We start from the raw sequence: 27425 nt of genomic DNA on the forward strand, positions 1-27425 counted from the left end.
ATAGTTATGTAAGATGTTAACATTAGGGGAAGCTAGGTGAAGTGTATGCAGAAACATTCTGTACTATCTTTGGAACCTTTCTGTAAACTTAAAATTATTCCAAAATAAAATGTTTACTTAAAAAAATGGAAGAAAAAAAAAAGAATAAGACCAAGATGGCTGTGGTGGAGGATCTTGGGGCAGGTAGACTTCTGGCCAAGGAAGTCCAAGAAAGTCCCAGAGCGAAGCCCAGAGAGGAACTGACCTCTGGTTGGTGGGATACAGCTCCACCGTGATCACATCCAGAGCATTCCAGGCAGCAATGCTTGTCCCACAGAACAGGCACTGCCAGCCAATCATCGCCGACTCACTGTTGCCAAAAAATAGGAAGAAGCAGCAGACAGCCGAGATGAGCATGGAGCCACCTGCAGAGGGAGATCAGGGCAGAAAGAAACATGAAGCCCGTGGCAGACAACACCAGAAAAACCAGATTCATCTCTACACAAAGAGAGATGTGGACCCCGTACATCACACCCCAGCCATGGGATTGGAGACTTCTATGTGGGTGACATCACCAGAATTAGCCTCCAGGAAGGATTTCAAAAACCTCACCCGGTGGTGCTGTCCAGCCCAGAATAACTGAGAACAAGGCAGAGGGTGTGGGTATTAGTAGAGAATTTATTATGCTCCAGACATTGTTCTAAGGTGCCTGAGATACACCAGTATCAAGAGACTCTACTCTCATGGAGCTCACGTTCCACTGAGAACACAGCTGCAAACGGGCAACAGAAGAACACCTGATCAAGGGCCATGCTGCTTATTTTCATGTATGCGCATCTCCACCCCAGATATCTGAGCTGACCTTCTTAGCTCTGCTCTGTGCCCCAGGAAGCTAACCCCCATGGACTGCATACCTGGGGGTTCCTTGTCAGTTGTGAGGAGAAAGGGCTTGGAATACTTCTTCCTAATTCCCATTCTGCTTTATAAGCCCTTTATTGGCAAATGCTGCTTCCCCCCCCAGGACGACAGTTCCTCCCGGACACCTCCTGCTCCTTGGTTCCAGCTCTCCCTGGGCTCGGTTACTGCTGTTTTCTTCCTTTGTCCCTGCAGCCCTGGAGGTAGGGCCTGCTGCCCACTTTTGCTAGTATCTGGGTGTCTCATCTGCCTCATTTGTTCCCATAACCCTGCCCACACCTCTAAAACCTGCCCCATCATACAGTCTCTTCCCTAGAACTCTCTGGGGTAAATTCCTTTTCTCACCAGGACCCTGGGTGATACAGCTAATGATAAGAGATCCCATTGAAAGAAGGCTATGTCAAATCCTACTGAAATCCAATACGTCCAGCCCAGAAGAGCTTGGGAAGCCTGGAGTGAGTGCAGGGAACAGATCAAGAGTATGTCTAGAAATGCAGTGGGACTAGTTAGCAGAAAGGAAGGAAGAAAGCAGGTCCCAAACAACCAGCTAGGAAACAGGGCAAGAGTCCCACCCAGGCATCAGAACCCTGGAGGAGGGAGGTCTTCAGGTTGCCAAGAAACCAGAAGGCTGGTCTGGCCTCACCCACAAGTGCCTCCCTGGGGGGCCTCTACCTGGAATCTCACCCTCAGACCTGGAGCTGCCGAGACTAGGAATGGTAACTGTCTGCTTTATTTCTATTGATTCTGAGAAGGGCTAGGGCTGTGACTGGGTAGCCTGGTAGCCTCTTTCCAACAGCAAGGAGAGAACTAGAATGGGAGGAGACTGGCATCTACTGGATCACAGGTGCCCCGAGAACTGTATCATCGACATGCACGCATCCCTCAAAGTGGCCAGCCATGGGGCTTGGCGTACAATGTTTGTTGAATACAAAATATTATCATCAAATAAATTCAGTGATAGGGAACTGACCCCTCAACTATGTTAGGTCTTCCCACTCTAGGTCCCTCTGGTGCCCAGTTCTTCCACTCTCATCATTAGTTCTTATTCCCCTTGTGATGGAGAAGCCTGAGGTCAAATCCCAGCTCCCCCTGTGTGACCTTAAGTGAGTCACTTAACCTCCCTGGGCTGTCTCACTTTCCCCATCACAGGGTTATGGTGAAGGTTAAATATGCTAATATTTACAAAACGCTTGGAAAAACACCTGACCTATAATAAGCACTTCCCAAGTGTTAGTTAAATGAAATTTCTAGTTTACATCTGTCTCTCCCAATAGATCATTTTTTCCTTCAGCACGAGGATGCTGTCTGTCTCAATTATTGCTGTATTCCCATTGCCAACCACACAGCCCGGCGGAGAATTGTGCTGCATAAATTAATGTTTATTGAATGAATAAATGAAGAGTGACCGGCTCATCAGGAAAACTTTCTTCTCTGCTGTTAACAAGGCACAACTTCTGCCCAGGAAAGGGCACAGCAGCAGAGAAAGCAGGATAAACGATTCTCCAGCAGATGCGACAGGGGATTTGTCTAAGGGTCATGGGAGAGGCAGCTTCAAAACAGGTCACCCACATCCCATCGTGACATTTATTGAGCACCTAGTATTTACTGGGCCCTGAGAATATCGCAGTTGATGCACTGTGTGCCAGACCTTTTACTAAAGATACAAAGGGGGCACTGTCCGAGCTTTTAACAATCTGGCTCAGAAACAAAATACAGGCATTAATAAAAAAGCAAGATATAAAGAATAATAAATATTAGTTCCAGATATCCAGTTTGGGGGGGATGGCTCTATTTAGCATTAGAGAAATCAATTTCTATCTGGGATACATTCATGATGACAAGAAGGGCTTCAATGGCAAAGAAGACGATGTCCACTTTCCCCCTGCCCTGCCTGCTCCCTGCGCCCAGCCCTCCCTCTGTCCCTGGTCTAGGGGGGCCGTCCATTCTTCTTCACAGATGCATCCACCCCACCCTTCATCGACCCTCACCTCCCAAGAACTTACTCAGCTACTCCAGGACCTGACCACAGAACTCACTGTTCAACCCTGGGACTTAAAAGACCAGAGACAGAAATTTACTTTCTGGTATGAAGACTGCTCTTTTCTCCTCCAAAATTGTTGTGGTTTTTTCCCCATAAAAATAGGCTTGTCAGAGCTGCTCCAAGTGATTTAGTAAAAATGTTTGGGTTCGGTCACCTGCTTTTCTTCTCTACATTGATTAGACAGGTTGGAGAGACTGCTCCAAACACACTATTTGTCTAGCTCATTACAAATTAATATTTCCAAAGTAAACAAAAAAAAAAGGCCAGTGACAGAATGGCAGAAGTGTCACACATCTACTCTCACGCTCTTTGTCTCACTGGAGCAAACAGAGGTATTATTTTAACCATCGTGCTTCCAACTCATCTAGGAAAGAGGTCATCTTCGCTGGCTCAGGTCAGTCCCACAGCATTACTAAGTGGCAACTCAGTGGCAGGCACCGTGCTGGGCACGAGTGTCACAGAAGTTAACAAGCCACCGTCTTCCGTCATCAGGTTTCAGGTCTAACCAGGGCATTGCCGCTAACAGGGGACACAGCTCAATCTGCCATGCCTGAGAGGTGACCGTCCTCACCACAAGATTAAAAAGCAGAAATCACAGGCATGTCTTGGGCTCACCATTCTAAATATTCATGCTACTACTTATTGACAAAATGATTATGTGATTTATCTTGTTTCCTTTGAGCTTTGCTGCTAGAATCTTGGAATTAATTTTTACTGATCAGCTATATCCCTGGGGCAGAACTCATGGCATGTTTATTAGCATACTGTCTGTTTCCCCTTTCTTGGCCTTGACTCATATTCTAATGGGTGTGCATTTTCCCTGGCCCTGGGTGTATATATTTTGTTTCTTGTTCACTATGCCTGGCATGCGTTTCAGTAAAAAACTGCTGAATGAAGCAAGGAAGACATGAGAACCTGCAATGCACCAAGCGCTATGAGATGCTTTGGGTACATTATGCTCAATCTTCACAAACCCCTACCAGCTCATTATAGGTCTCCTTATCTATAAGATAAGTCCCAGAGACGTAAAGGAACGTGTCCCAAGTCAAACAGCCTTTAGGTGATAGGATTCCAACGTGAGCCTATCCAACTCCAAAGCCCAAAATGTTATCACTATTAAATAATAATAAGTAATAGGATTTATTTTAAATCATCAAATGAAACCAATGCTCATTTAAGAGCATTTTACAGAGTAGGTACAGTGGATGTATTTAATATCCTATTGAAATGTTAATAAAATAAGTAACTGTCACAGAATTGCTGAGTCAGGAAATGAAGATGTGTCCCTGGCATGGACCAGACCTCCACGGGGCCCTGGGGTTTTGCAGATGTGCCTCCTCGGTTCTATACCAGCAGATTCCATCTTACCTGTGTGGTTTCCTGTGTGAGATTTCTTTAAGAAAAATTCCACTGCTTTCATACACTTTAAGCCACTGCCCTAGCCCACTAGAGCACGAATGCGGCATCCCTAACAACTCACCGATCATCTTGAGCCTTCCGACTCTATCCATGAGAAGGGCAGATATGATGTTCCCTGGCAAGACAGACAGACTGCCAAGGAAGCTGACGAGGTAAATCAGGAAGTCGTTGTCTTGCTCTAAGTCCATGTGGCAGCCCTCCTTCTGCTCCAGAAAGGTGACGTTGATAAAATGACAGTTGATGAACTTATGCTGGTAGAGGTCTGCAGAGAGAAGGAAACGTTTGGTTCACATGAAAAGGAGGGAGGCTGGGGAGATTTGGGGCAGAAGCAGGGATAAAGTTATGTCCCTTCCTTGGGCAGGTGGCACCGCCCCCTGGCCAGCAGACAGTCTCAAAATCCAGGTGACGCATGGCCAGGTATGGATGAAGTGGGAAACCTTTTAAAATGTAACGACCTGTTCAAGTTCCTATAAGCAAGGGGAAATGAACATTCACTGAGGGACATGTTTCAGTACAGCATCTTTCAAGCCAGATAATAGTTCTGTTTGTATCAACAAGATGACATTGAGGGCCACCGTACCTGGGCTACTCCTCTGAGGCTACCCAGTGTATACGAGGGAAATGACTAGAGAATTGGGTCCAGATTGAGCCAATCACTCCAAAGCCCATGCAGAAACCTGAACATGCTTCAGAATAAAAACCATTTGCTCCTTGGTTGTGGAGGAGGGAAAGAGATGACTAAGTAGAGTACAGTGGATTTTTAGAGAAATGCAAATCAAAACTACAATGAGGTATCACCTCACACCAGTCAGAATGGCCATCATCAAAAAATCTACAAACAATAAATGCTGGAGAGGGTGTGGAGAAAAGGGAACCCTTTTGCACTGTTGGTGGGAATGTAAATTGATACAGCCACTATGGAGAACAGTATGGAGGTTCCTTAAAAAACTAAAAATAGAATTACCATATGATCCAGCAATCCCACTACTGGGCATATACCCAGAGAAAACCATAATTCAAAAAGAGTCATGTACCACAATGTTCATTGCAGCTCTGTTTACAATAGCCAGGACATGGAAGCAACCTAAGTGTCCATCAACAGACGAATGGATAAAGAAGATGTGGCACATATATACAATGGAATATTCCTCAGCCATAAAAAGGAACGAAATTGGGTCATTTGTAGAGATGTGGATGGACCTAGAGCCTGTCATACAGAGTGAAGTAAGCCATAAAGAGAAAAACAAATATCGTATGTTAACACATATATGTGGAATCTAAAAATTGGTGCAGATGAACTTATTTGTAGGGCAGGAATAGAGACGTAGATGTAGAGGACAGACATGTGGACACAGGGGGGAAGGGGAGGGTGGGACGAATTGGGAGATTGGGTTTGACATAAATACACTACCATGTGTAAAATAGATAGCTAGTGGGAACCTGCTGTATGGCACAGGGAGCTCAGCTCAGTGCTCTGTGATGACCTAGATGGGGGGAAAGGTAGGGAGGGAGGTCCAAGAGGGAGGGGATATAGGTATGCATATAGCTGATTCACTTCATTGTACAGTAGAAACTAACACAACATTGTAAAGCAATTTTACTCAAATAAAATAAAATAAAATAAAAAGTGTATGCAAGCAAAGAGGCATCAATGAAACTTGAAAGAAGAAAATAAAAGATATGCCAAAGAGTAAATGTATAGATCTCACTAATATTTTTTTAAAAGTTCAGGCTAAACATAAATTAGGAAGATAAATCCCATAATTGACTATTTAAAGACCAAGGGATATTTAGAGACCAAATATTGAATCTTTTGAGGCTGACATCATGCAGGAAAAAGATGTTCTTGCATAAACTGTGCCTTGGTGCCAATGCCAGGGAGAAAGCATTGATCTGGACATAATGCAAGTATCTCAGTGGAAAACTCACAGACTTCAGAGCTAAACAAATTAAGAGATGAATCAAAGTTCCTCCAACTTGCTAGCTGTGGCCTTGGACAAGTTGCTTAAGCCCCTGTTTCCTTAGTTGTAAGATGGGGATGATAGTGCATTTCTTGCTTGAGGCAATATTGGTGAAGTCCCTGGTAAAACTCAATTAGTTTCCTTATAACCCAACTCCACTTGCTATTAATTTATAATGAGAGCAGTAAAAATAATGAGGAGTGAGAGAGTGGTGGAATTTTGTGATTTTTTTTTAATCATGGAAATCTGAAATGGTGTAATTTTAAAATATTCTTATCATCTCACTTCTCGCACAAAGCTTGAAAAGATGCAGCTTTCCCTTTTCATTTATTATTGTGAGAACATATGTCTTGAATTTTGTTTCAAATTATGCTAGGTCTTCAAGAATGCACTCCAGGTATAAAATGCAGCCCTCCTGGAATGCTGTTTTTTCCTTTTTTTTTTTTTTTAAATCTAGGTCATACTTTGTTCCTACCAAAGATCCTTAGCATATAGCATCGGTCTCGTTGAGATCAGAACACTTGTCCAGTACTTTTGTTTCCATTTTACATGTGATCAAACTGAGACACAGATAAACTAAATGCCTTGGTAAAGGCTGTGCAACTTCTTTGTTGCACAAAGAAGCCCCAACGTGGGGCTGGAACCCATTTCTCCACATGAAGACTCAGCATGCGTATCTGTGAATACTTTACTACTCCTAGAGCTTATGACTGAGCAGTTTGATTCTAGACAACAAGCCCACCCTGTTCGTGCCCTTACCTGTGTTATAAAAGATGGTCGATTCAATGGTGCAGTTTTTGAAATAGGTATCAGTCGATGTAACATCTTCAAAATAGCACTCGTCAAATAAAGTGTCCTCAAAGAGTACATGTTTAAAGTACATCTTTGTGAACCTGTGGGAAAAAATTAGCCCCTGAATGATTCATCCAGGAAAAAAAAAAAAAAAAGGAGACTTGAGACTCAGGTGGAAAACACAGAAAGGCAGAAAAAAGGAGAACTGCAAACCCAAAGGTGCTGGAACGTTATTTTCAACCCAGACTAGTTCCCCATTTCTTCACTGTGTGTTTATAAATGGGGAGGGGCCTCAGGATGGTGGAAGCTGATGTCTAGTACAGGTACACAGCCTGTGGTTCCCATATGCAGGTTCATGGACCTCCTACATCAGAATCACAGAAATGTGAAATAGTGTGAAATGAAAATGTTAATAACATCTCACTTTAGGAGTTTTAAAAACATGACTATACCTCAGATGGTCTTAGAAGGTTTAAAGGCAGTAGATGTGTGAGGGCCTCAGAATGTTTGTTTTTAAAATTGAACCAAAAAAAGTGGGGAAATGGGCACTTTCATCCACATTGTTGGTAGAACATAATTGGTGCAGCCTCTTTGGAGAGCAGTTTTGCAAAATTTAAAATGTACAATCCCTTTGACCTAGGAATACCACCTCTAAAAATTCATCGTACACATACTTGCTCATGCATTCAAAGAGACGCATTCACTGATATTCATTGCAACATTGCTGATAACAGCAATGGATTCCTAGATAGATAGATAGATAACAGATAGATAGATAGATAGATAGATAGATAGATAGATAGATAGATAGATAGATACCGCACAATGGAATAGCACATAGCCATTATAATTATTAGGTAGATCTATATGTCTTAATATGGAACCATCTTCAAGATATACTGTTAACTGAAAAAATTAAATACAATATGGTGTTTATTGCATGTGACCATTCATGTAAGAAAGGATATGGTACATATGCCTGTAAATGCATAGCATATACCTGGAGAGTGACGCAAGACACTGACAGACGTGGTTGGCCCTGAGGAGGTACAATGGGGGTTGGGCATGAGACAAACGTAATTTTTTCTTTATATCAAGTGTACATAATACTTTTTTACTTAAAAATAAAACAGTCAATAAGAGGTAAAACCCCTAGATGATTATGAGGTGCAGCCACATTTAGGAGCTGCTGCAAGACTCCAACTCCTACATAAACTTAAAAGAAAAGAACAATATTACATTTAAAAACATATACTGACATATATTAACATGATCCTCTATTGGTTATATTTACCAAGCTTGGTTAAACTTTTAAGCAAGAAACCTTCGGCTATGTCTTCATTTGTGAAGAATTACAACCCGTTCATTCATCTGTCTATTCATTTATTTAGATATTCAGTCTTCAGCAAATACTTACATAGCTTTAGGTGTTATGAGTACAGAGAGGAAAGACATGGTCCCTGCCCTCAAATCTAATGGGAAAAAAATAAGCAAACAGATGACTACAATTCAGTGGGAATCACAGTGACAAAGGTAGCACAGGGCGCTGAGGGTCATTGTTCCTCTTTACAGCCAACAGATCATTCAATCCATGACCACATGCAATGGACAGTGCCCCTTACCCTTTATGCTCTATTGTGTTCTCCTGAGAACCCTAACTTAGAGCCACCTCTCATTAGCTTCTGCAAAAAGACCTCCCACCCAATAAGAAAGCCTGGGCCAGTGCTTCTCAAAGAGAAGTCCCCAGACCCCTTGCATCAGAATAAAATGGGACGTTATTGTGAAAGATACAGTTTTCTACATTCCATCCTGGACCTCTTGAACTATGATCACCAGAGGAAGATGCCAGATTATTATACTTTAGAAAATGTGAGAGTCACTGATCTAGGAAGCCAAATTGTTTTCAACAATTTTTCTTAGGGTTAAATTTGCTGCAGACTCTTAAACAGCAGCCTCCAAAAGTTATCACTGGACTCTTCATACTTCCATGGAAAAACTAATCAGTAAGTCTTTGTTACAGGAAGATGGCTCTGATGTCAAAATTAATGTAATTTGTACGCTGAATGTATTTATTCAGGAAAGCTATTCCTGGAGACTGTCTCAGGTCTTTGCCCTTCTTAATATATCCTTCTCTTTAATACAGTAATAGGCTGGTGATGTGGCCTTCGGTGGTATTTTAATGTTCTACCAAAAGTGGGTGAGAAAGCAGAGCCATAAATCATAATAGGTCTGACACAGACAGACCTTAAAATATATCTCCGAGTAAGTTATAAAAAGCCAAAATTATAAAAGAAGAGATAAAAGGAGAAAGGGCCAAGGCATATTTTATGAGTCTTTTATATAAATCATCTCCTCCAATCTCTAATTTATATACTAATCTGGTCCAAGAGTCTTCATTCAGGAGATTTCAAAGGCTGAAAGAAAAGTTAACAAAAGTATCTTGTGGAACTTTTCCTTTAAGGAAGCAGAAGCTATTGGTGAAAGAAATAAGAGTGGACTTAGGACATGGTCATCTTATATCTCCAAGCGGTTGAAATATTATTTCATGGAGAAGCAGATTTATAGGATGGGAAATACTGGTGCTAATGTCAACCAAACAGACTCTCTAAGGACATATGTTCTTGTGCCTCAGAATATAAGATTGATACCAAAGTTGAACAAGACCAGTATAAGGGAAATATACACCAATCTCATGTAGATGCAAAAATCCTAAATAGAACATTAGTAGTTCTATGGGTTTTAGCAAACATATGATGAGATGTATCCATCGTTATGGTCTCATGCAGACTATTTTCACTGCCTTAAAAATCCTCTATGCTCTGTTTATTTATCCATCCCTCTCCCCTAACCTCTGACAGCCACTGATCTTCATAGTTTTGCCTTTTCTAGAATGTCATATAGTTGAAATTATACAGATGTAGCCTTTTTAGAGGGGCTTCTTTCACTTAGGAATGTGCTTTCACTTAGGTTCCTCAATGTCTTTTTATGACTTGATAACTTACTTCTTTGGCACTGAATAATACTCCATGGTCAGTATGTACCACAGTTTATTTATCCATTCACCTACTCAAGGACATCTTGGATCATCACTGGATAATATGGTAGTTCTGGCAGAGGGTATATGGGAAATCTCTGTGTCTTCCTCTCAATTTTGCTGTGAGCCTAAACTGTTCTAAAAATAGTCTTAACAACATAATAAGTTGAAACCCAATTTCAAATATTTGTACAAGTTTTTTGTAAAAAATAAAAAATAAAGGACATGTATGTTGCCTCCAAGTTTTGGCAATTATGAATAAAACTGCCATAAACATCTAAACAAGCAAACAAAAATATTAGTAAATCAAATTTGTCAATGTATTAATCGCCATTTTAAAAAATTCACACTGAATGATTAAGATATATCCAAGGAATCAAGTATGGTTGAATACTGAAAAAAAATATTATCTTAATATATCATATTAATAGGTCCAAGGAGAAAACAATACGATTATCATAATAGATGCAGAAAAATGTTTGACAGATTCAATACACTTTCATGATAAAAACTCTCAGCGTACTTAAAACAAAAAAGAATTTCCTTAACTTTATAAAGGAGGCCAATCAAAAACATACAGCAAATGTCATACTTAAAAGGAAGACACCAAAAATGCCCCCACTGAAGTCAGGATACCCATTAGCAAGGCTTCTATCCATCACCAAACCGGACGTCATAATCAGCACAATATTGTACATCAGCTACACCTCAATTAAAAATATTTAAAACAAAAGAAGTAAATAGCCTAAAAATAACAAAACTAGTTGAAACATTTATAGTATGAGAATTATACATTCACATCTATAACCTAGTATGATATTTACCTAAAATTTAAAGCACACAAAAGAATGCTGTGCAATGTTTACAGATACATAAATATATTGGAAAAGTATAAAAACACACATGAATGTAAAACACCAAATTTATGACCGTGGTGATCATCACTCCTCAGGAGGAAGAAGAATAGCATCAAGAAGGGCAACGGAGTGAGTGATGTTTAATCTATATTAAAATCTGAAGTCAATGTGGCATAGTTTATGATTTTACAAATCTAGGTACTCTGAATAGGGTTGTTGGTGTTATTCTCTATTCTCCACATATTTGATATATTTCATGATGGAATAAAAAGGAAAAGAAAGGAGACAAAACAATTGTTATGGGCAGGTGATAGGCTGGTATAACAATAACAAGGGGAAACTGTTAGAACTAATAAAAGAGCTCGATTAGAGACAAAACAAACATCCCCAAATCAACAGGATTTCTATTGATCTGCAATAACCTGGGTAAATGTCTGATGGAGGAACAGCAATCCCATTTTCAGTAGCCAATTAGTTGTAAAATATTCAGGAAGAGGCTCTATAAGAACTATGCATGACCTAGATTAAATTACAAAATTTTGTTGAGGTATTTTATTAACTCTGAAGGCTGATGGACATTACATATCAATATTATGACTTTCAGATGTGGAATCAGAGGCTTAAACAGGTCGGTAAGAGGTGGCTCAGCTATTTACTGACCCATCAAGGCTTGGAACCCAAGTCCCTCAAGCCTTGGCTACTTCCTCAGACCTGAAGCCAGAAGGTACATTTAACACATTTCCCCACCCTTGCCAGCTTCGCAGAGATTTACTGTCCTGAAACACACCCACTGCAGATGAAGAAAATTCCTACTGATGCCCCACTAAAAAATGCTTTTAACAGTGTGGGTAGCATTTGTGATGTGTGAAATCAACCTCTCTCTTCTAGATAGGCATTTGCTTTCTTTCTCTCTGCTCTCCCTGCTAAAAGTAATCTTCCCCCATGTGTGATAGTCAATAAAGTAAATAATTTTATTTAAATTTTTAATCAGCAAAGTGTGGATAAAATCAAAGGGGGAATACTGGTACGAATGGGGACAATGCCCCATCCAAGCTAAAGAACTTAAAGAATTTAACTCTCCAAAGAGGCTCAAGGTTTCCAAAGGTGACATGTTTTCTAGTTTACGACCAGCAGATGGCAGCATAACTCAAGAAAAGAAACCAGGTTCAATTCCTTAGATTGGTTTCAAAGGTTCCTAATCTTTTTCCAAGGAGAAAAACACCGTTTTTATTCAGATAAATTGCTGGGGTAAAACTTATGAGCTTCAAGTGACAGTAGTATCCCCTGGTTAAAAAACTGAATGATATACATATGACAACTTAAAATGATCTCATTGCAACTTCTGAAGGAATTTAATAATCACACAAAAACATTTGTATGCATTTGAAACACAGAAACATGGTAGAACATCTGTGTGTGCAGAATATTTACATCCACTCCCAGACAATCATTGGCCTGCTTATGCATTCGCAGACCCTTTACAATAACTCTATGGTTCCCTGGGGTCCTGGGTCCATAGATGAGACCACCGCCTTCCTCAAGCCTTAAGCTTTGGGAGGCTCGGATCTTTTAAAAGGACAGAGTGGAGCCGAAGTTCTCATTTTCTGGGTAGCTAAGTCTTAGAACTCCAAAACCTACTTTTAAAAATCATAACAGCTCTGGCATTGCAATTAACTTTTTTAATGCAGAAAACACCGTGTAAAACAGGGCCTTTGTGGGAATGGAGAGTTTCCCAAGTAGACGATATTTGTAGTTGTCAAGGGTACGGGATTGGAGTCTGAATGTGTGAATTGGTGAGAGATATTTCTAATCTATTTACGTTAGCTGTGTGATTTGGGCAAGCAACTCAACCTCTCTAAGCTTGTTTCCCGACCTATAAAAGAGAAAGCACATTTCTTGCCTCCTGGAGTTTCTGTGAGGATTAAACGAGATAATCTCTGAAAGGCACTTAAGGAAGCACCTGGCACACAGAAGTGTCATTACCGTTGTTATTATTGCTAACACCACAATAGAGTATCACTGAACATTGGCAACTTCATAGATGAGGTCTCTTTTAGTGAATTCGTCTCTGCAGGGAATAACATCATATCATGGGTGACATCTAGCCATCCATAATGTCCCTTAGTTTTCAACATTTCCGAAGCATTCTAATAAAGAAGGGCAACATTTCTTCCTTGGCAATGCCAACACAAGATCTCTGGGCTTATATTGAAGAGCCCTGATGGTGAGAAATCCTGGGGAGAATTGCCATCCACCAACCACTAGCCTTCGAGCTGCCATCCCTGGAGTGGCTACTCTCAGCAGATTCCAGGAACCGAAGTGTCCCCACCGAGAGCAGGTGCATACGTGGGCACGTGAAGGTGGAGATGTTTGTGACTCAGCCTCGGCATTTTAAAACATCATCTGAAAATCTGAATTCATGTCCACGGATAGTTGGTCCTAACTTTCCTGCCCCAAAGGCCTTATATTTGTAGAAATAACATTCCCCTTTTCGTGTCACACTTTCTTTCTCATCCTAAATAACAGTGAACATTTGCTAAGGTCTGGCCAGTAAGAACATATGGACTAGACTGCCCAAGCCAACTTCCTTGGACTTCACCCAGACATACACTTCTTTCTCACAGTCACGGGAATGGCCACTTAGACACACCAGGTGGGTGCGGGCTGGGGAAGTAGAACCGAGTCGGAGGAGAAAATTCATGGTGATAATTCTTGCACAGACACATTAACTTGGGGGCAGTTTATACCACTGACACTGGGCTGTGGTGTTTCTGGTGTATCATGCCCTTGCCTGACCCAGTGAACTTGCTAAGGATAATTCAAGAAAGGAAACAGCAGAGGTGAACATGCTCAGTTTAGTGGAATATGTGGCCTGGGGGAAACTGTCCTGCCCTGACCCATTTGGGGCCTTCAGAGGGCAACCTCAAAGAGGTGTTCTTAAAGCCCAACAGGCTGGACTATCCATCTCAGTGTCCCAGGAGTAGGAAGAGGAGGAGTCAAACAGATTGAGGGCAGGACTTTTCTAACTGTCCACTCATTTTTTCCCCAAAGCACAACAACATTCTTGATGACAATGGGCCATGCCAATTGATGCTTGGAGGTAATATTAGGTGAAAGAATAACATAAGAGAGTGTTATATTGGCCTCTGGATTTGCTTCTGAAGAAGCATCCAGAATCAAAGAATAAGCTCAACAGCCAGGCTGTGAGTTGGTGCAGGACCTCAGTGGTGAGAGCTCTGGGACCTCTCTCCAGGCAGGCATTATTGAGGGGCTCTCTGTGCATCACCATTAAAGATGTGAGGTCTCAGGAGAGATGATTTGCTTGACCCTCCTTGGATGAATCAACCTTAGCCAGGATGACAGGGGACGGCACAGTACAGACAGAGCCATCAGGGGCACTGTCGAGTCTCTGGCAGCCATGGTAAGTTGTGATGCTCCACCAGCCTTGGAGGTCAAGCCTCGCCATATTGAATTCTTATCTTCCCAATGGCTCTCTCCCCAAGACAGTCCCCACACACAGTCCCCTTGATCTGAGGAAAGCCCATGGTCTCCCACTTACTTGTCATTCACAAGTTTCCCATGTTGGTGAATCTGATTTTCCATTGTGAAGTTGATTGTGACACCATAGACGTGCTCATCATGAAATACCTTCATTTTGGACTTGTATGCTTCATCTTGAAAATACCGGATCATATCAGGGAACCAAACTGTAAGTCCATAGTAACTGTAACACAGAAGACAGCATATTTGAACAGCAACGCCATCAGAGACTGCATTCATGACTTGATGTAAATCAAGCCCATTTTAAATGTATCAGTATGGTTCATTAGAAATATCTAATAATATAACTCATCATATTAATAGATCTAAGGGAAAAAAATCATGACTATATCCATAGATGCCAAAAAGGAATTTGATAAAAAACGACATTCATTCCCAATAAAAACAACAATAGATTAGGAATTCATGGATGCTTCCTTAGCATGTAAAAATATATAAATCTCAGCTCAAAAGGCAGGATCTTTCTTAATGAGGAAACACTGCAGTAATTACCACTAACATAAGAAACAAGACCAGGATATGCATTATCAGCACTACCATTTAACACTAAGTTGTAGGCCTTAGCTAACTCAGCTACTCATGAGAAAGAACACAGGAATATAAAGTTGCAAAGCAAGAGGTAAAACTACCTGGAGGACAAAGAGCAGAGCAAGAAGAACTAAAATCCTACAACCTGTGGAACAAAAACCACATTCACAGAAAGATATACAAGATGAAAAGGCAGAGGGCTATGTACCAAAAGAAGGAACAAGATAAAACCCCAGAAAAAAACTAAATGAAATGGAGATAAGCAATCTTCCAGAAAAGAATTCAGAATAACAATAGTGAAGATGATCCAGGACCTCGGAAAAAGAATGGAGGCAAAGATCGAGAAGATGCAAGAAATGTTTAACAAAGACTTAGAAGAATTAAAGAACGAACAAACAGAGATGAACAATACAATAACTGAAATGAAAAATACACTACAAGGAATCAATAGCAGAATAACTGAGGCATAAGGACGGATAAGTGAACTGGAAGACAGAAGGGTGGAATTCACTGCTGTGGAAGAGAATAAAGAAAACAGAATGAAAAGAAATGAAGACAGCCTAAGAGACATCTGGGACAACATGAAACACAACAACATTCGCATTATAGGGGTCCCAGAAGGAGAAGAGAGAGAGAACGGACCCGAGAAAATATTTGAAGAGATTATATTTGACAACTTCCCTAACATGGAAAAAGAAATAGCCACCCAAGTCCAGTAAGTGCAGAGAGGCCCATACAGGATAAACCCAAGGAGAAACATGCCGAGACATATAGTAATCAAACTGGCAAAAATTAAAGACAAAGAAAAATTATTGAAAGCAGCAAGGGAAAACTGACAAATAACATACAAGGGAACTCCCATAAGGTTAACGGCTGATTTCTCAGCAGAAACTCTACAAGCCAGAAGGGAGTGGCATGATATACTTAAAGTGATGAAAGGGAAGAACCTACAACCAAGATTACTCTACACAGCAAGGATCTCATTCAGATTTGTTGGAGAAATCAAAAGCTTTACAGACAAGCAAAAGCTAAGAGAATTCAGTACCACCAAACCAGCTCTACAACAAATGCTAAAAGAACTTCTCTAAGTGGGAAACAAAAGAGAAGAAAAAGACCTACAAAAACAAACCCAAAACAATTCAGAAAATGGTCATAGGAACATACATATTGATAATTACCTTAAACGTGAATGGATTAAATGCTCCAACCAAAAGACACAGGCTCGCTGAATGGATACAAAAATAAGACCCATTTATATGTTGTCTACAAGAGACCCACTTTAGACCTAGGGACACATACAGACTGAAAGTGAGGGGATGGAAAAAGATATTCCATGCAAATGGAAATCAAAAGAAAGCTGGAGTAGCAATACTCATATCAGATAAAATAGACTTTAAAATAAAGAGTGTTACAAGAGACAAGGAAGGACACTACGTAATGATCAAGCGATCAATCCAAGAAGATATAACAATTATAAGTATATATGTACCGAACATAGGAGCACCTCAATACATAAGGCAACTGCTAACAGCTATAAATGAGGAAATCGACAGTAACACAATAATAGTGGGGGACTTTAACACCTCACTTACACCAATGGACAGATCATCCAAAATTAAAATAAGTAAGGAAACAGAAGCTTTAAATGACATTCCATCCAAAAACAGCAGATTATACTTTCTTCTCAAGTGCACATGGAACATTCTCCAGGATAGATCACATCTTAGGTCACAAATCAAGCCTCAGTAAATTAAGAAAATTGAAATCATACCAAGCATCTTTTCTGACCACAACACTATGAGATTAGAAATCAATTACAGGGAACAAAACGTAAAAAACACAAACACATGGAGGCTAAACAATACGTTACTAAATAACCAAGAGATCACTGAAGAAATCAAACAGGAAATCAAAACATACATAGAGACAAATGACAATGAAAACGCGACGATCCAAAACCTATGGGATACGAGAGGGCAGACAGCAGAAGCAAGGAGAACTACAATCCTGTAGCCTGTGGAACAAAAACCACATTCAAAGAAAGATAGACAAGATGGAAAGGGAAGGAAGATACACAAGATGAAGAGGGAAGTTTATAGCTGTACAAGCCTACCTCAAGAAACAAGAAAAATCTCAAATAAACAATCTAACCTTACACCTAAAGGAACTAGAGAAAGAAGAACCAACAAAACCCAAAGTTAGCAGAAGGAAAGAAATCATAAAGATCAGAGCAGAAATAAATGAAATAGAAACAAAGAAAACAATAGTAGAGATCAATAAAACTAAAAGCTGGTTCTTTGAGAAGGTAAACAAAATTGATAAACCATTAGCCAGACTCATCAAGAAAAAGAGGGAGAGGACTCAAATCAATAAAATTAGAAATGAAAAAGGAGAAGTTACAACGGATGCCGCAGAAATACAAAGCATCCTAAGAGACTACTACAAGCAACTCTATGCCAATAAAATGGGCACCCTGGAAGAAATGGACAAATTCTTAGAAATGTATAACCTTCCAACACTGAACCAGGAAGAAATAGAAAATATGAGCAGACCAATCACAAGTAATGAAATTGAAACTGTGATTAAAAATCTTCCAGCAAACAAGAGTCAGGGACCAGGTGGCTTCACAGGGAATTCTATCAAACATTTAGACAAGAGCTAACCCCCATCCTTCTCAAACTCTTCCGAAAAATTGCAGAGGAAGGAACACTCCAAAACTAATTCTATACGGCCACCATCACCCTGATACCAAAACCAGACAAAGATACTACAAAAAAAGAAAATTGCAGACCAATATCACTGAAGAATAGAGATGCAAAAATCCTCAACAAAATACTAGCAAGCAGAATCCAAAAACACATTAAAAGGATCATACACCATGATCAAGTGGGATTTATCCCAGGGATGCAAAGATTCTTCAATATACGCAAATCAATCCATGTGATACACCATATTAACAAACTGAAGAATAAAAACCATATGATCATCTCAGTAGATGCAGAAAAAGCTTTTGACAAAATTCAACACCCATTTATGATAAAAACTCTATAGAGAGTGGCCATAGAGGGAACTTACCTCAACATAATAAAGGCCATATATGACAAACCCACAGCAAACATCATTCTCAATGGTGAAAAACTGAAAGCATTTCCTCTAAGATCAGGAACAAGACAAGGATGTCCACTCTCACCACTATTATTCAACATAGGTTTGGAAGTCCTAGCCATGGCAATCAGAGAAGAAAAAGAAATAAAAGGAATACAAATTGGAAAAGAAGAAGTAAAACTGTCACTGTTTGCAGATGACATGATACTATACATAGAGAATCCTAAAGAGGCCACCAGAAAGCTACTAGAGCTAATCAGTGAATTTGGTAAAGTTGTAGGATACAAAATTAATGCACAGAAATCTCTTGCATTCCTATACACTAATGATGAAAAATCTGAAAGAGAAATGAAGGAAACACTCCCATTTACCACTGCAACAAAAAGAATAAAATACCTAGGAATAAACCTACTTAAGGAGACAAAAGACGTGTATGCAGGAAACTATAAGACACTGATGAAAGAAATTAAAGATGATACCAACAGATGGAGAGATATACCATGTTCTTGGATTGGAAGAATCAACACTGTGAAAATGACTATACTACCTAAAGCAATCTACAGATTCAATGCAATCCCTATCAAATTACCAATGGCTTTTTTTATGGAACTGGAACAAAAAATCTTAAAATTTGTATGGAGACAAAAAAGACCCCGAATAGCCAAAGCAGTCTTGAGGGAAAAAAACGGAGCTGGAGGAATCAGACTCCCTGACTTCAGACTATACTACAAAGCTACAGTAATCAAGACAATATGGTACTGGCACAAAAACAGAAACATAGATCAATGGAACAAGATAGAAAGCCCAGAGATAAACCCACGCACCTATGGTCAACTAATCTATGACAAAGGAGGCAAAGATATACAATGGAGAAAAGACAGTCTCTTCAATAAGTGGTGCTGGGAAAACTGGACAGCTACATGTTAAAGAATGAAATTAGAACACTCCCTAACACCATACACAAAAATAAACTCAAAATGGATTCCAGACCTAAATGTAAGACTGGACACTATAAAACTCTTAGAGGAAAACATAGGAGGAACACTCTTTGACATAAATCATAGCAAGATCTTTTTTGATCCACCTCCTAGAGTAATGGAAATAAAAACAAAAATAAACAAATGGGACCTACTGAAACTTCAAAGCTTTTGCACAGCAAAGGAAACCATAAACAAGACGAAAAGACAACCCTCAGAATGGGAGAAAATATTTGCAAATGAATCATCAGACTAAGGATTAATCTCCAAAATATATAAACAGCTCATGCAGCTCAATATTAAAAAAACAAACAACCCAATCCAAAAATGGGAAGGAGACCTAGATAGACATTTCTCCAAAGAAGACATACAGATGGCCAAGAAGCACATGAAATCTGCTCAACATCACTAATCATTGGAGAAATGCAAATCAAAACCACAATGAGGTATCACCCCACACCAGTCAGAATGGCCATCATCAAAAATTTTACAAACAATAAATGCTGGAGAGGGTGTGGAGAAAAGGGAACCCTCTTGCACTGTTGGTGGGAATGTAAATTGATATAGCCACTATGGAGAACAGTATGGAGGTTCCTTAAAAAACTAAAAATAGAACTACCAAACGATCCTGCAATCCCACTACTGGGCATATACCCTGAGAAAACCATAATTCAAAAAGGGTCATGTACCACAATGTTCATTGCAGCACTATTTACAATAGCCAGGACATGGAAACAACCTAAATGTCCATCGACAGATGAATGGATAAAGAAGATGTGGCACATATATACAATGGAATATTACTCAGCCATAAAAAGAAACGAAATTGAGTTATTTGTAGTGAAGTGGATGGACCTAGAGTCTGTCCTAAGGAGTGAAGTAAGTCAGAAAAAGAAAAACAAATAGCGTATGCTAACACATATATATGGAATCTAAAAAAAAAAAAATGGTTCTGAAGAACCTAGGGGTATGATAGGAATAAAGACACAGACGTAGAGAATGGACTTGAGGACACGGGGAGGGGGAAGGGTAAGCTGGGCCAAAGTGAGAGAGTGGCATTGACATATATACATTACCAAATGTAAAATAGATAGCTAGTGAGAAGCAGCCGCATAATACAGGGAGATCATCTTGGTCCTTTATGACCACCTAGAGGGGTGGGATAGGGAGTGTGGGATGGAGACACAAGAGGGAGCGGATATCGGGATATATGTGTATGTATAGCTGATTCACTTTGTTATACATCAGCAACTAACACAACAATGTAAAGCAATTATACTCCAATAAAGATGTAAAAAAATAATAATAAAAAAAAAATTTTAATAAAATAAAAATTAAAAAAAAAAAGGATCAGAAATTTCCTAGTTGTAGAAGCCACTAGAGTTGGTTGCCTGTTACTCAGAGCCAAAATCATCCAATCTGACACAGACTCTGTGAGTTAGAACCAACTGTAACCCTGAGTGTATAGATGAGGCACCTGAAGCACAAGGAAATTAATGAACTTAAGGAAGACAGAGCTTACCTTAAAGCCATGGTGAACCAGACCACGGCCAGAATCAGTGTGTTCATCCTGTAGGGCCCCATCACACAGTACAGAGCATTTTCCCAGACCTATAACACACAGAAGAGATGGGTTGTTAAAGGCAGAAACTTGTGACTTGGAAGAGCTCATTTTTAATATTTTCTATTTAATTGCCTAGGAACCCATGGAGAGAATGGGCAACCATTATCTTCCAGAGGCAGCAATTCTGCTCAAATAACAAGGAAAGCCTCTTCTCTTCTTACTGGCTGGTCTCAACTTCTAACAGTCCTGTAGCATCTGGGAACACAGCAATGTTCCATACATGTGACAAAAAGCACACAGAGTGGAGATGTCAAGGCAGTGAATAGCCTTGAGTAGTGAGTTCTGCTCCCCACCAGTGGGAATGGGTGATATTCCAAACATTGAACCACCCTACACCAAGAAGGTCATCCAGGCTCAGGAGACTCTGGCCATTGACTGCCTCAGTGTTCAATAGTTGATTCACCTCATAGGAGCTTTGCCCTTCATGAAGACTTTCTCAGAAATCACCAACAAATCTCAAAGGGGTCATTTCTTTAACCCACTCTTTTCTTCCTATGGGTTATTTAATGAGAAGGTGCTAGAGAGAAAGGTGTTTACTCAGACTAGACATTGCACCTATATTCAAAATCTCTGCCTTGAGAAGGAAGAACAAAGGAAAGAAACAAAGGTTTATAGTTTGTGGCTCAAAGCCTCACAGGTAAGCATGGGCTAGGACCTGAAAGTCCCTATCCAAGGTTGCTTCCTGCCCACCACACTGTCTTGGGTTGATGGGGGTGTTCAAGATCTCTATTCTTCATCCACTGACATTACAGATTTCCATAGAGCCTCCCTCTCAACAACCCCAGGTCCCCAGTTGTACCTGCTTGAAAGTGGTCTTGAATCTGACTAGCCAGCGCTGGTACCAAGTCCCTGTTGAACTTTGGATCTCAATGAATTCATCCATTTGCTTGGGAGTTTTAATGTTGGAAACCTGTAAAGCAAAGATGGGCTAGAGAATCTTAACCCCACTTTGACTTTTCAATTCTTAGTTTAATGTAACTGATTTTATTAACTTACTTAGGGCTAGAGGAGCTTTTGGTGACCCTACAGGTCAGTAATTCTTAACCAAAATTGTACATAGTTATCTCTTTAGGGATCTTTCTCAGGTGGCTATGTCCCACTGCAGACAAAATGAATCAGAGTTTTTTCACTCAATTATGGCTTTGGGAAATACGCTGAATTCCTGTTTATATCTGATTTGCCCATAGTAGAATTGACTTCACCTTAAAATTCACAAGTCTATCCTTAATGGATACTAACATCACAGAAGTCTAGAACCCATATAGGCAACAGTGTGTGTGTGTGTTTGTGTGTGTGTGTTAGGAAAGGGGGTTTGCTATGTAAGACATTTTTAAAACACAGCAGAATAAAAGACATTATGTCCTCCTTCTGCACAGCAAAGGAAATCATCAACAAAATGAAAAGGCAACTTACTGAATGGGAGAAAATACTTGCAAATCATGTATCTGATAAGAGACTAATATCCAAAATATAAAACGAACTTATGGGACTCAATAGCAAAAAAAAAAAAAAAAAAAAGATCCAATTAAAAAATGGACAGAGGATCTGAATAGACAGTTTTCCAAAGAAGACATACAGATGGCCAACAGGTACGTGAAAAAAATGCTCAACATCACTAATCATCAGGGAAATGCAAATCAAAACTACAATGAGATATCACCTCGTACCTGCTAGAATGGTTATTATCAAAAAGACAAGAAATAACAAGTGTTGACAAGGATGTGGGGAAAAGGAAATTCTTCTGCATTGTTGGTGGGGATGTAAATTGGTGCAGCTACTATGGGAAGTAGTATAGAGGTTCTATAATTAAATTAAAAATAGAACTACCATATGATCCAGCAATTCCACTTCTGGGTATTTATCCGAAGGAAATGAAAACACTAACTCGAAAAGATATCTGCATTCCCATGTTCACTGCAGCATTATTTATAAAAGTGAAGATATGGAAACAACCTAAGTGGCCATCAACAGGTGAATGGATAACGATGTGATATACACCCACTCACGCAAACACACACACAATGGAATACTACTCAGCCACAAAAAATTAAAAAAAAAATCTTGCCATTTGCACCAACATGGATGGACGTCGAGGGCATTATGTAAGTGAAATAAGTCAGACAGAGAAAGACAAATACCCTATGATCCCACTTGTATTTGGAATCAAACAAACAAACAAAACAAAACAGAAACAGAAAACCAAGCTCATAGATACAGAGAACAGACTGGTGGTTCCCACAGGGGAGAGGGTGTGGGGGTGGATAAAATAGAAGAAAGGCGTCAAAGGTACAAATTTTCAGTTATAAAATAAGTCATGGGGATGTAACGTAGAGTATGGTGACTATAGTTAATAATACAGTATTCATTACTTGAAAGTTGTTAACAAAGTAAATCTTAAAAGTCTTCATCACAAGAAAAAAAATTTTTGTAAATGTGTGGTGACAGATGGTAACGAGACTTATTGTGGTGATCATTTTGCAATGTATACAAATAACTGAATCATTATGTGGTGCACCTGAAACTAATATAATGTTATCTGTCAATTATACCTTAATTTTTAAAAAGAGAGAGAAATTATGTCCTCCTTGCCACCCCTGGTTTTCCTGGAGGAAATCAAAGAGATAGGGAATGGGAATAAGGCTGTATATCTCAGGGCTCCCCCCAGGGCCCCGCAAAGTGTTAATTTGTCCGATGTCAGCAGGTAGCCCCAAGGAGCAATCCTGACTCATTAAGACAGCGATTTTCAGTTTAATCAATGTTCAAGACAACCATTGCATTCTATAACTAACCATCATGGTAAGGAGATTCCTGACCACACAAACTCTCAGCCAAGTTATCAAGGTCCGTGCATGCAGATCAATTCAGAAGAAAATAGAAGAGTGTACTCCAAAAATTCAAAACCAGTTTCTATCACCTCCTCCAACAAACCTTTCTTTCTAGGGAGAAAAGGCTTTAGTCGTAAGTGTCTCCATCTCTTTCTTCAGCCAAGGGACTGAGAATGTGAGGAGACAAAGAGAGAGAGAGATGAGGCTGGATATTCACAGGGGAAAATACAGTCCCTGAATTAGGGACAATTGCTTCTTTAATCCCCAAGCACTGAGCCTAGGATGGCTTGGCTTTGTTTTTCTAAACCCTGAAAACAGTGGTTCTTAAACTCTTGGGAGGGCCGGATACCCCTTTGAGAACCTCGTAAAAGCATAGGTGCTCTTCCTAAAACTCACAGGTATATAAGCATGCCAGAGCCTCCTGGGCTGGTCCTGCCATTCCTGGTTATGTGGCCTTTGCAAATGCTCTTCTGCCCGGGCCCAGACTGGGACACAGGAGAGGGAACGCAGCAGGCCCTCCAGTGGGACTCTTGGCTGGAACTGGTCTTTGTGTTATTAGGTACCCCAGGGAGACCAAGAACCCAGCTGCAACCGAAAGAGGCCGAGGAGAAGGTTGACCTCAAGTCAGGAAGCACATTAAGAATCACACTAAATGGGACTTCCCAGCAGTCCAGTGGTTAAGACTTTGTGCTTGCACCGCAGGGGGTGCGGGTTCAATCCCTGGTCAGGGAAGTAAGATCCCACATGCCTGAGGTGCGGAGGGGGGAAGGGGAAGGGGGAAGGGGGAAGGGGGAAGGGGGAAGGGGGAAGGAGAGGGGAGAGGGGGGAGGGGGAAGGGGAGGGGGGAAGGGGAGGGGAGGGGAGGGGAGGGGAGGGGAGGGGGGAAGGGGAGGGGAGGGGAGGGGGGAAGGGGAGGGGAGGGGAGGGGGGAAGGGGAGGGGAGGGGAGGGGGGAAGGGGAGGGGAGGGGAGGGGGGAAGGGGAGGGGAGGGGAGGGGGGAAGGGGAGGGGAGGGGAGGGGGGAAGGGGAGGGGAGAAGGAAATGCAAATTTTGTCTTTGCTTTGCTCCTGGGAAAAATAACACCCTATTCCCTAGGGATCTGGGAGTGGGTGTGTTGACAACTTGCAAGCATAATTACTCTAATTTACAGTTAACTAGGATACTTGGCTTTGCTTCAGTCTAAAGTAGAATACAGTCTGTGTGGTCTGTGTTCACCCCAGCCTTGCAGAGCATGAGTTCTCAGGGGAATACTTCAACCCACCCCCTTTCCAAAGGTGTCTCAATGGACACCTGCCAGGGGGCTGTTCAGAAGCTTGTGAGGTAGCGAATGGGGCTGCTGAAAGCCAGGGCTCTGTAGGGGAGCCAGGGCTCTGTAGGGGAGGGGAAAGTATTCCTCTACCCTCTTAGGCTCCCTGGCTGGGTCTGGAAGTTAAACTGGCAAAGAGAGATTAACAGGAGTAAAGCAGCCACATTTTACTGAATTTTTACATGTCCGTGGGAGCTTTCACAAGAGAATGAAGCCCCAAAGAAGTGACCAGCCCAGGAAGTTTTTATACCTTGTAGAAACAGTACATTTGTGAAGAACTGACAAGACAAAGGGATTTGGGCTAGGGTGAATAAATGGTGAAGAAGTAATTAGGACTATAAGGGTTAGTTTAACAAGGTTTGTTGATACAGCCTTCTTGGCCCTAAGTTCCCCATCTCTGCTGAGAACAACATCTTCTTTCCTCCTGGTGCAGGGAGAGCACCTTCCATGTGGGAGATTTATGGTCTGTTTCAGGGAAGAAAGGGGAGCAGGGGGAGGTCAGAGTGACATTTCTACTTCTGCTGTTTTCTCAAACTCCTTCAGCTTAATGATATTCAATATGCCGAGGTGCCATATTTTGGGGTATCATGTCCTGAACCCCATCACCTCCAAGGTGGATGTGAGGAGGGCCACATCCAGGGCTCACCATGAACACTAAGAGCCTGGCCTACCCTAAGCTCTTCCTCCAGGCCCCTGAGCATGTTTACTGTGAGTACCGTCTACAGAGGGGAGCGCACAGGATCATAGCAGACGACCCCATTCAGCAGGGCTGAGTATCACTCCTGACTCCGGCCACTGCCCAGCTGTCTGAGGTCAGGAACACTTTCCAGCTGTTTTTCTTTTCTTTTTTTTTTTTCCTGGCCCATCCAGTCATCCTCTTCTACAAAATTACTATGATCGTCAAGTCAGTATGGAAATACTGAGCCCGTGACCTTTTTAATTCCCTTTTCCTGAGAAAGGGTGAAATCTACTAACAGCAGAGGTTATACCCAAAGACTCAGTAACATCTCCTAGGAATAAGCAGGAGCTTGGAGAGAAGGCTATAGAATGGGTGGGGGTGGGAGGCAGGACTGAACCAAGTATACCCAGACCCCAGGGGACAGGGCGCTCCTGCTAACATCTGGGGTCCAGACCTGCAGTCCAGCTGCAGCATTAAAATCCATCACAGGGAGCAGCGGGGATGGGAGGTTGGGAGAACCATCAATTCCCTTATCATCTTTCATTTGGAGTAGTTCTGCTAATTGTACTTCTTCTTCCTTTTTTTTTAAGTGTGGGAAATTTTTAATAAGAAAGTTAATTGAGGAAGGATTAAGAAAATGAACTAGCTAAAAGTTATATTTTCAATTACATTTCGTTTATCCAACCGGGAAGTCTATAAATATTGTTAATGGTGCTTCTTAATAAATGTTTGTGATAAAAGCACTGGTCCCATATTTTAGATAATTTTAGGAGCGTTGGAATTGGGGAAATATACCACTGGACAACTTTCTATAAAATCTGTTATTTGAGTTTATTTATTAAAAAATATGACATAAAATATTTGGATAATAGTTAACATCTATGTAGTATTTACTCTAAGCCAGGCACAGTTTAGGTGCTTGATTTTAATCCTTACCATAACTGTATTTATAAACATTGTTATCCTTCTTTTCCCAATGAAGAAAATAAGGCACAGACAGTACCTTGCCTAAGGCCACACAGCTAGAACATGTTAAAACCAGGATTTGGACCCAGACTGGTCTGGCTTCAGGTTGTAGATTCTTAGCTGCTATGGGGTCCTGCCTGAGAATCAGGGGTTTCAAGTAACAGGTTAACAAGAAGAAGTGTTTTACTCCAGACTCAAATTATGGAAGCCAAAGAAACAAAAGCAGTGAGTTGGAGTAGGTGGGAGTTAACTCAGGAAGGCTTCCTTGAAGAAATGGATTTGGAGTTGGTCTAAAAGGGGGTCATGCAGACAGGTACACAGGGACCCTGCCGTGGGTATTCCTCGTGGTTGGCTACAGCTTGGTGGGAAGAACACAGTTCATGGTAACTAACAGGACCTCCTCATAGAAACTGCCATTCGCTAGTTTTTCACTTTTTAAACTAGTGAGAAGGAAAATCCAGGCTAACAGCCAATGCTGGTAAGGATGCTGAGAAACAGGTATCCTATCACTGGTGGTATCACAGATCATTGCAACTCTACTGAAATGTAATTTGCAATGCATCTCAAGAGCTATAAAAATACTCATGCCGTTTGAGCCACTCATTTTATTTCTAGGAGTCTACTCTTAGAAAACAAACCCAGAACATGAAAGGAAAGGAACTATGTGTAGGAAAAGGTTCATTGCAGCAATATTTGCAGGGACAAGGTAAAAAAACAGGGCATATGAATCTCTAACATTGGGGACATATTTACAAAAACTGTGTTAATGTTTCTAACATTAATGTCCATTAAAAGGATGATCGTGAATACTATGAGACACATATAGAATGCCTATAAGTACTCCTAACTAATCTAT

General features: G+C 40.8%; 1 protein-coding gene across 6 annotated transcripts in view; it reads right to left on the reverse strand.

Annotated features, from left to right (window-relative positions):
- Positions 1 to 27425, reverse strand: part of SV2B (synaptic vesicle glycoprotein 2B) — a 250581-nt gene that overhangs the window by 6269 nt on the left and 216887 nt on the right. For all 6 annotated transcript variants that reach the window (XM_082449082.1, XM_082449081.1, XM_082449083.1 and 3 more), the window contains 6 exons: positions 21593 to 21703; positions 20692 to 20780; positions 14558 to 14722; positions 7075 to 7208; positions 4416 to 4616; positions 245 to 404 (listed from right to left, as the gene is read on the reverse strand). In XM_082449082.1, coding sequence (XP_082305208.1) covers positions 245 to 404; positions 4416 to 4616; positions 7075 to 7208; positions 14558 to 14722; positions 20692 to 20780; positions 21593 to 21703 — 860 coding nt within the window. The remainder of the gene's footprint in view (positions 1 to 244; positions 405 to 4415; positions 4617 to 7074; positions 7209 to 14557; positions 14723 to 20691; positions 20781 to 21592; positions 21704 to 27425) is intronic.

Source organism: Balaenoptera physalus (assembly GCF_965194825.1).
Source record: "Balaenoptera physalus genome assembly, chromosome: 2".
Lineage (NCBI taxonomy): Eukaryota > Metazoa > Chordata > Mammalia > Artiodactyla > Balaenopteridae > Balaenoptera > Balaenoptera physalus.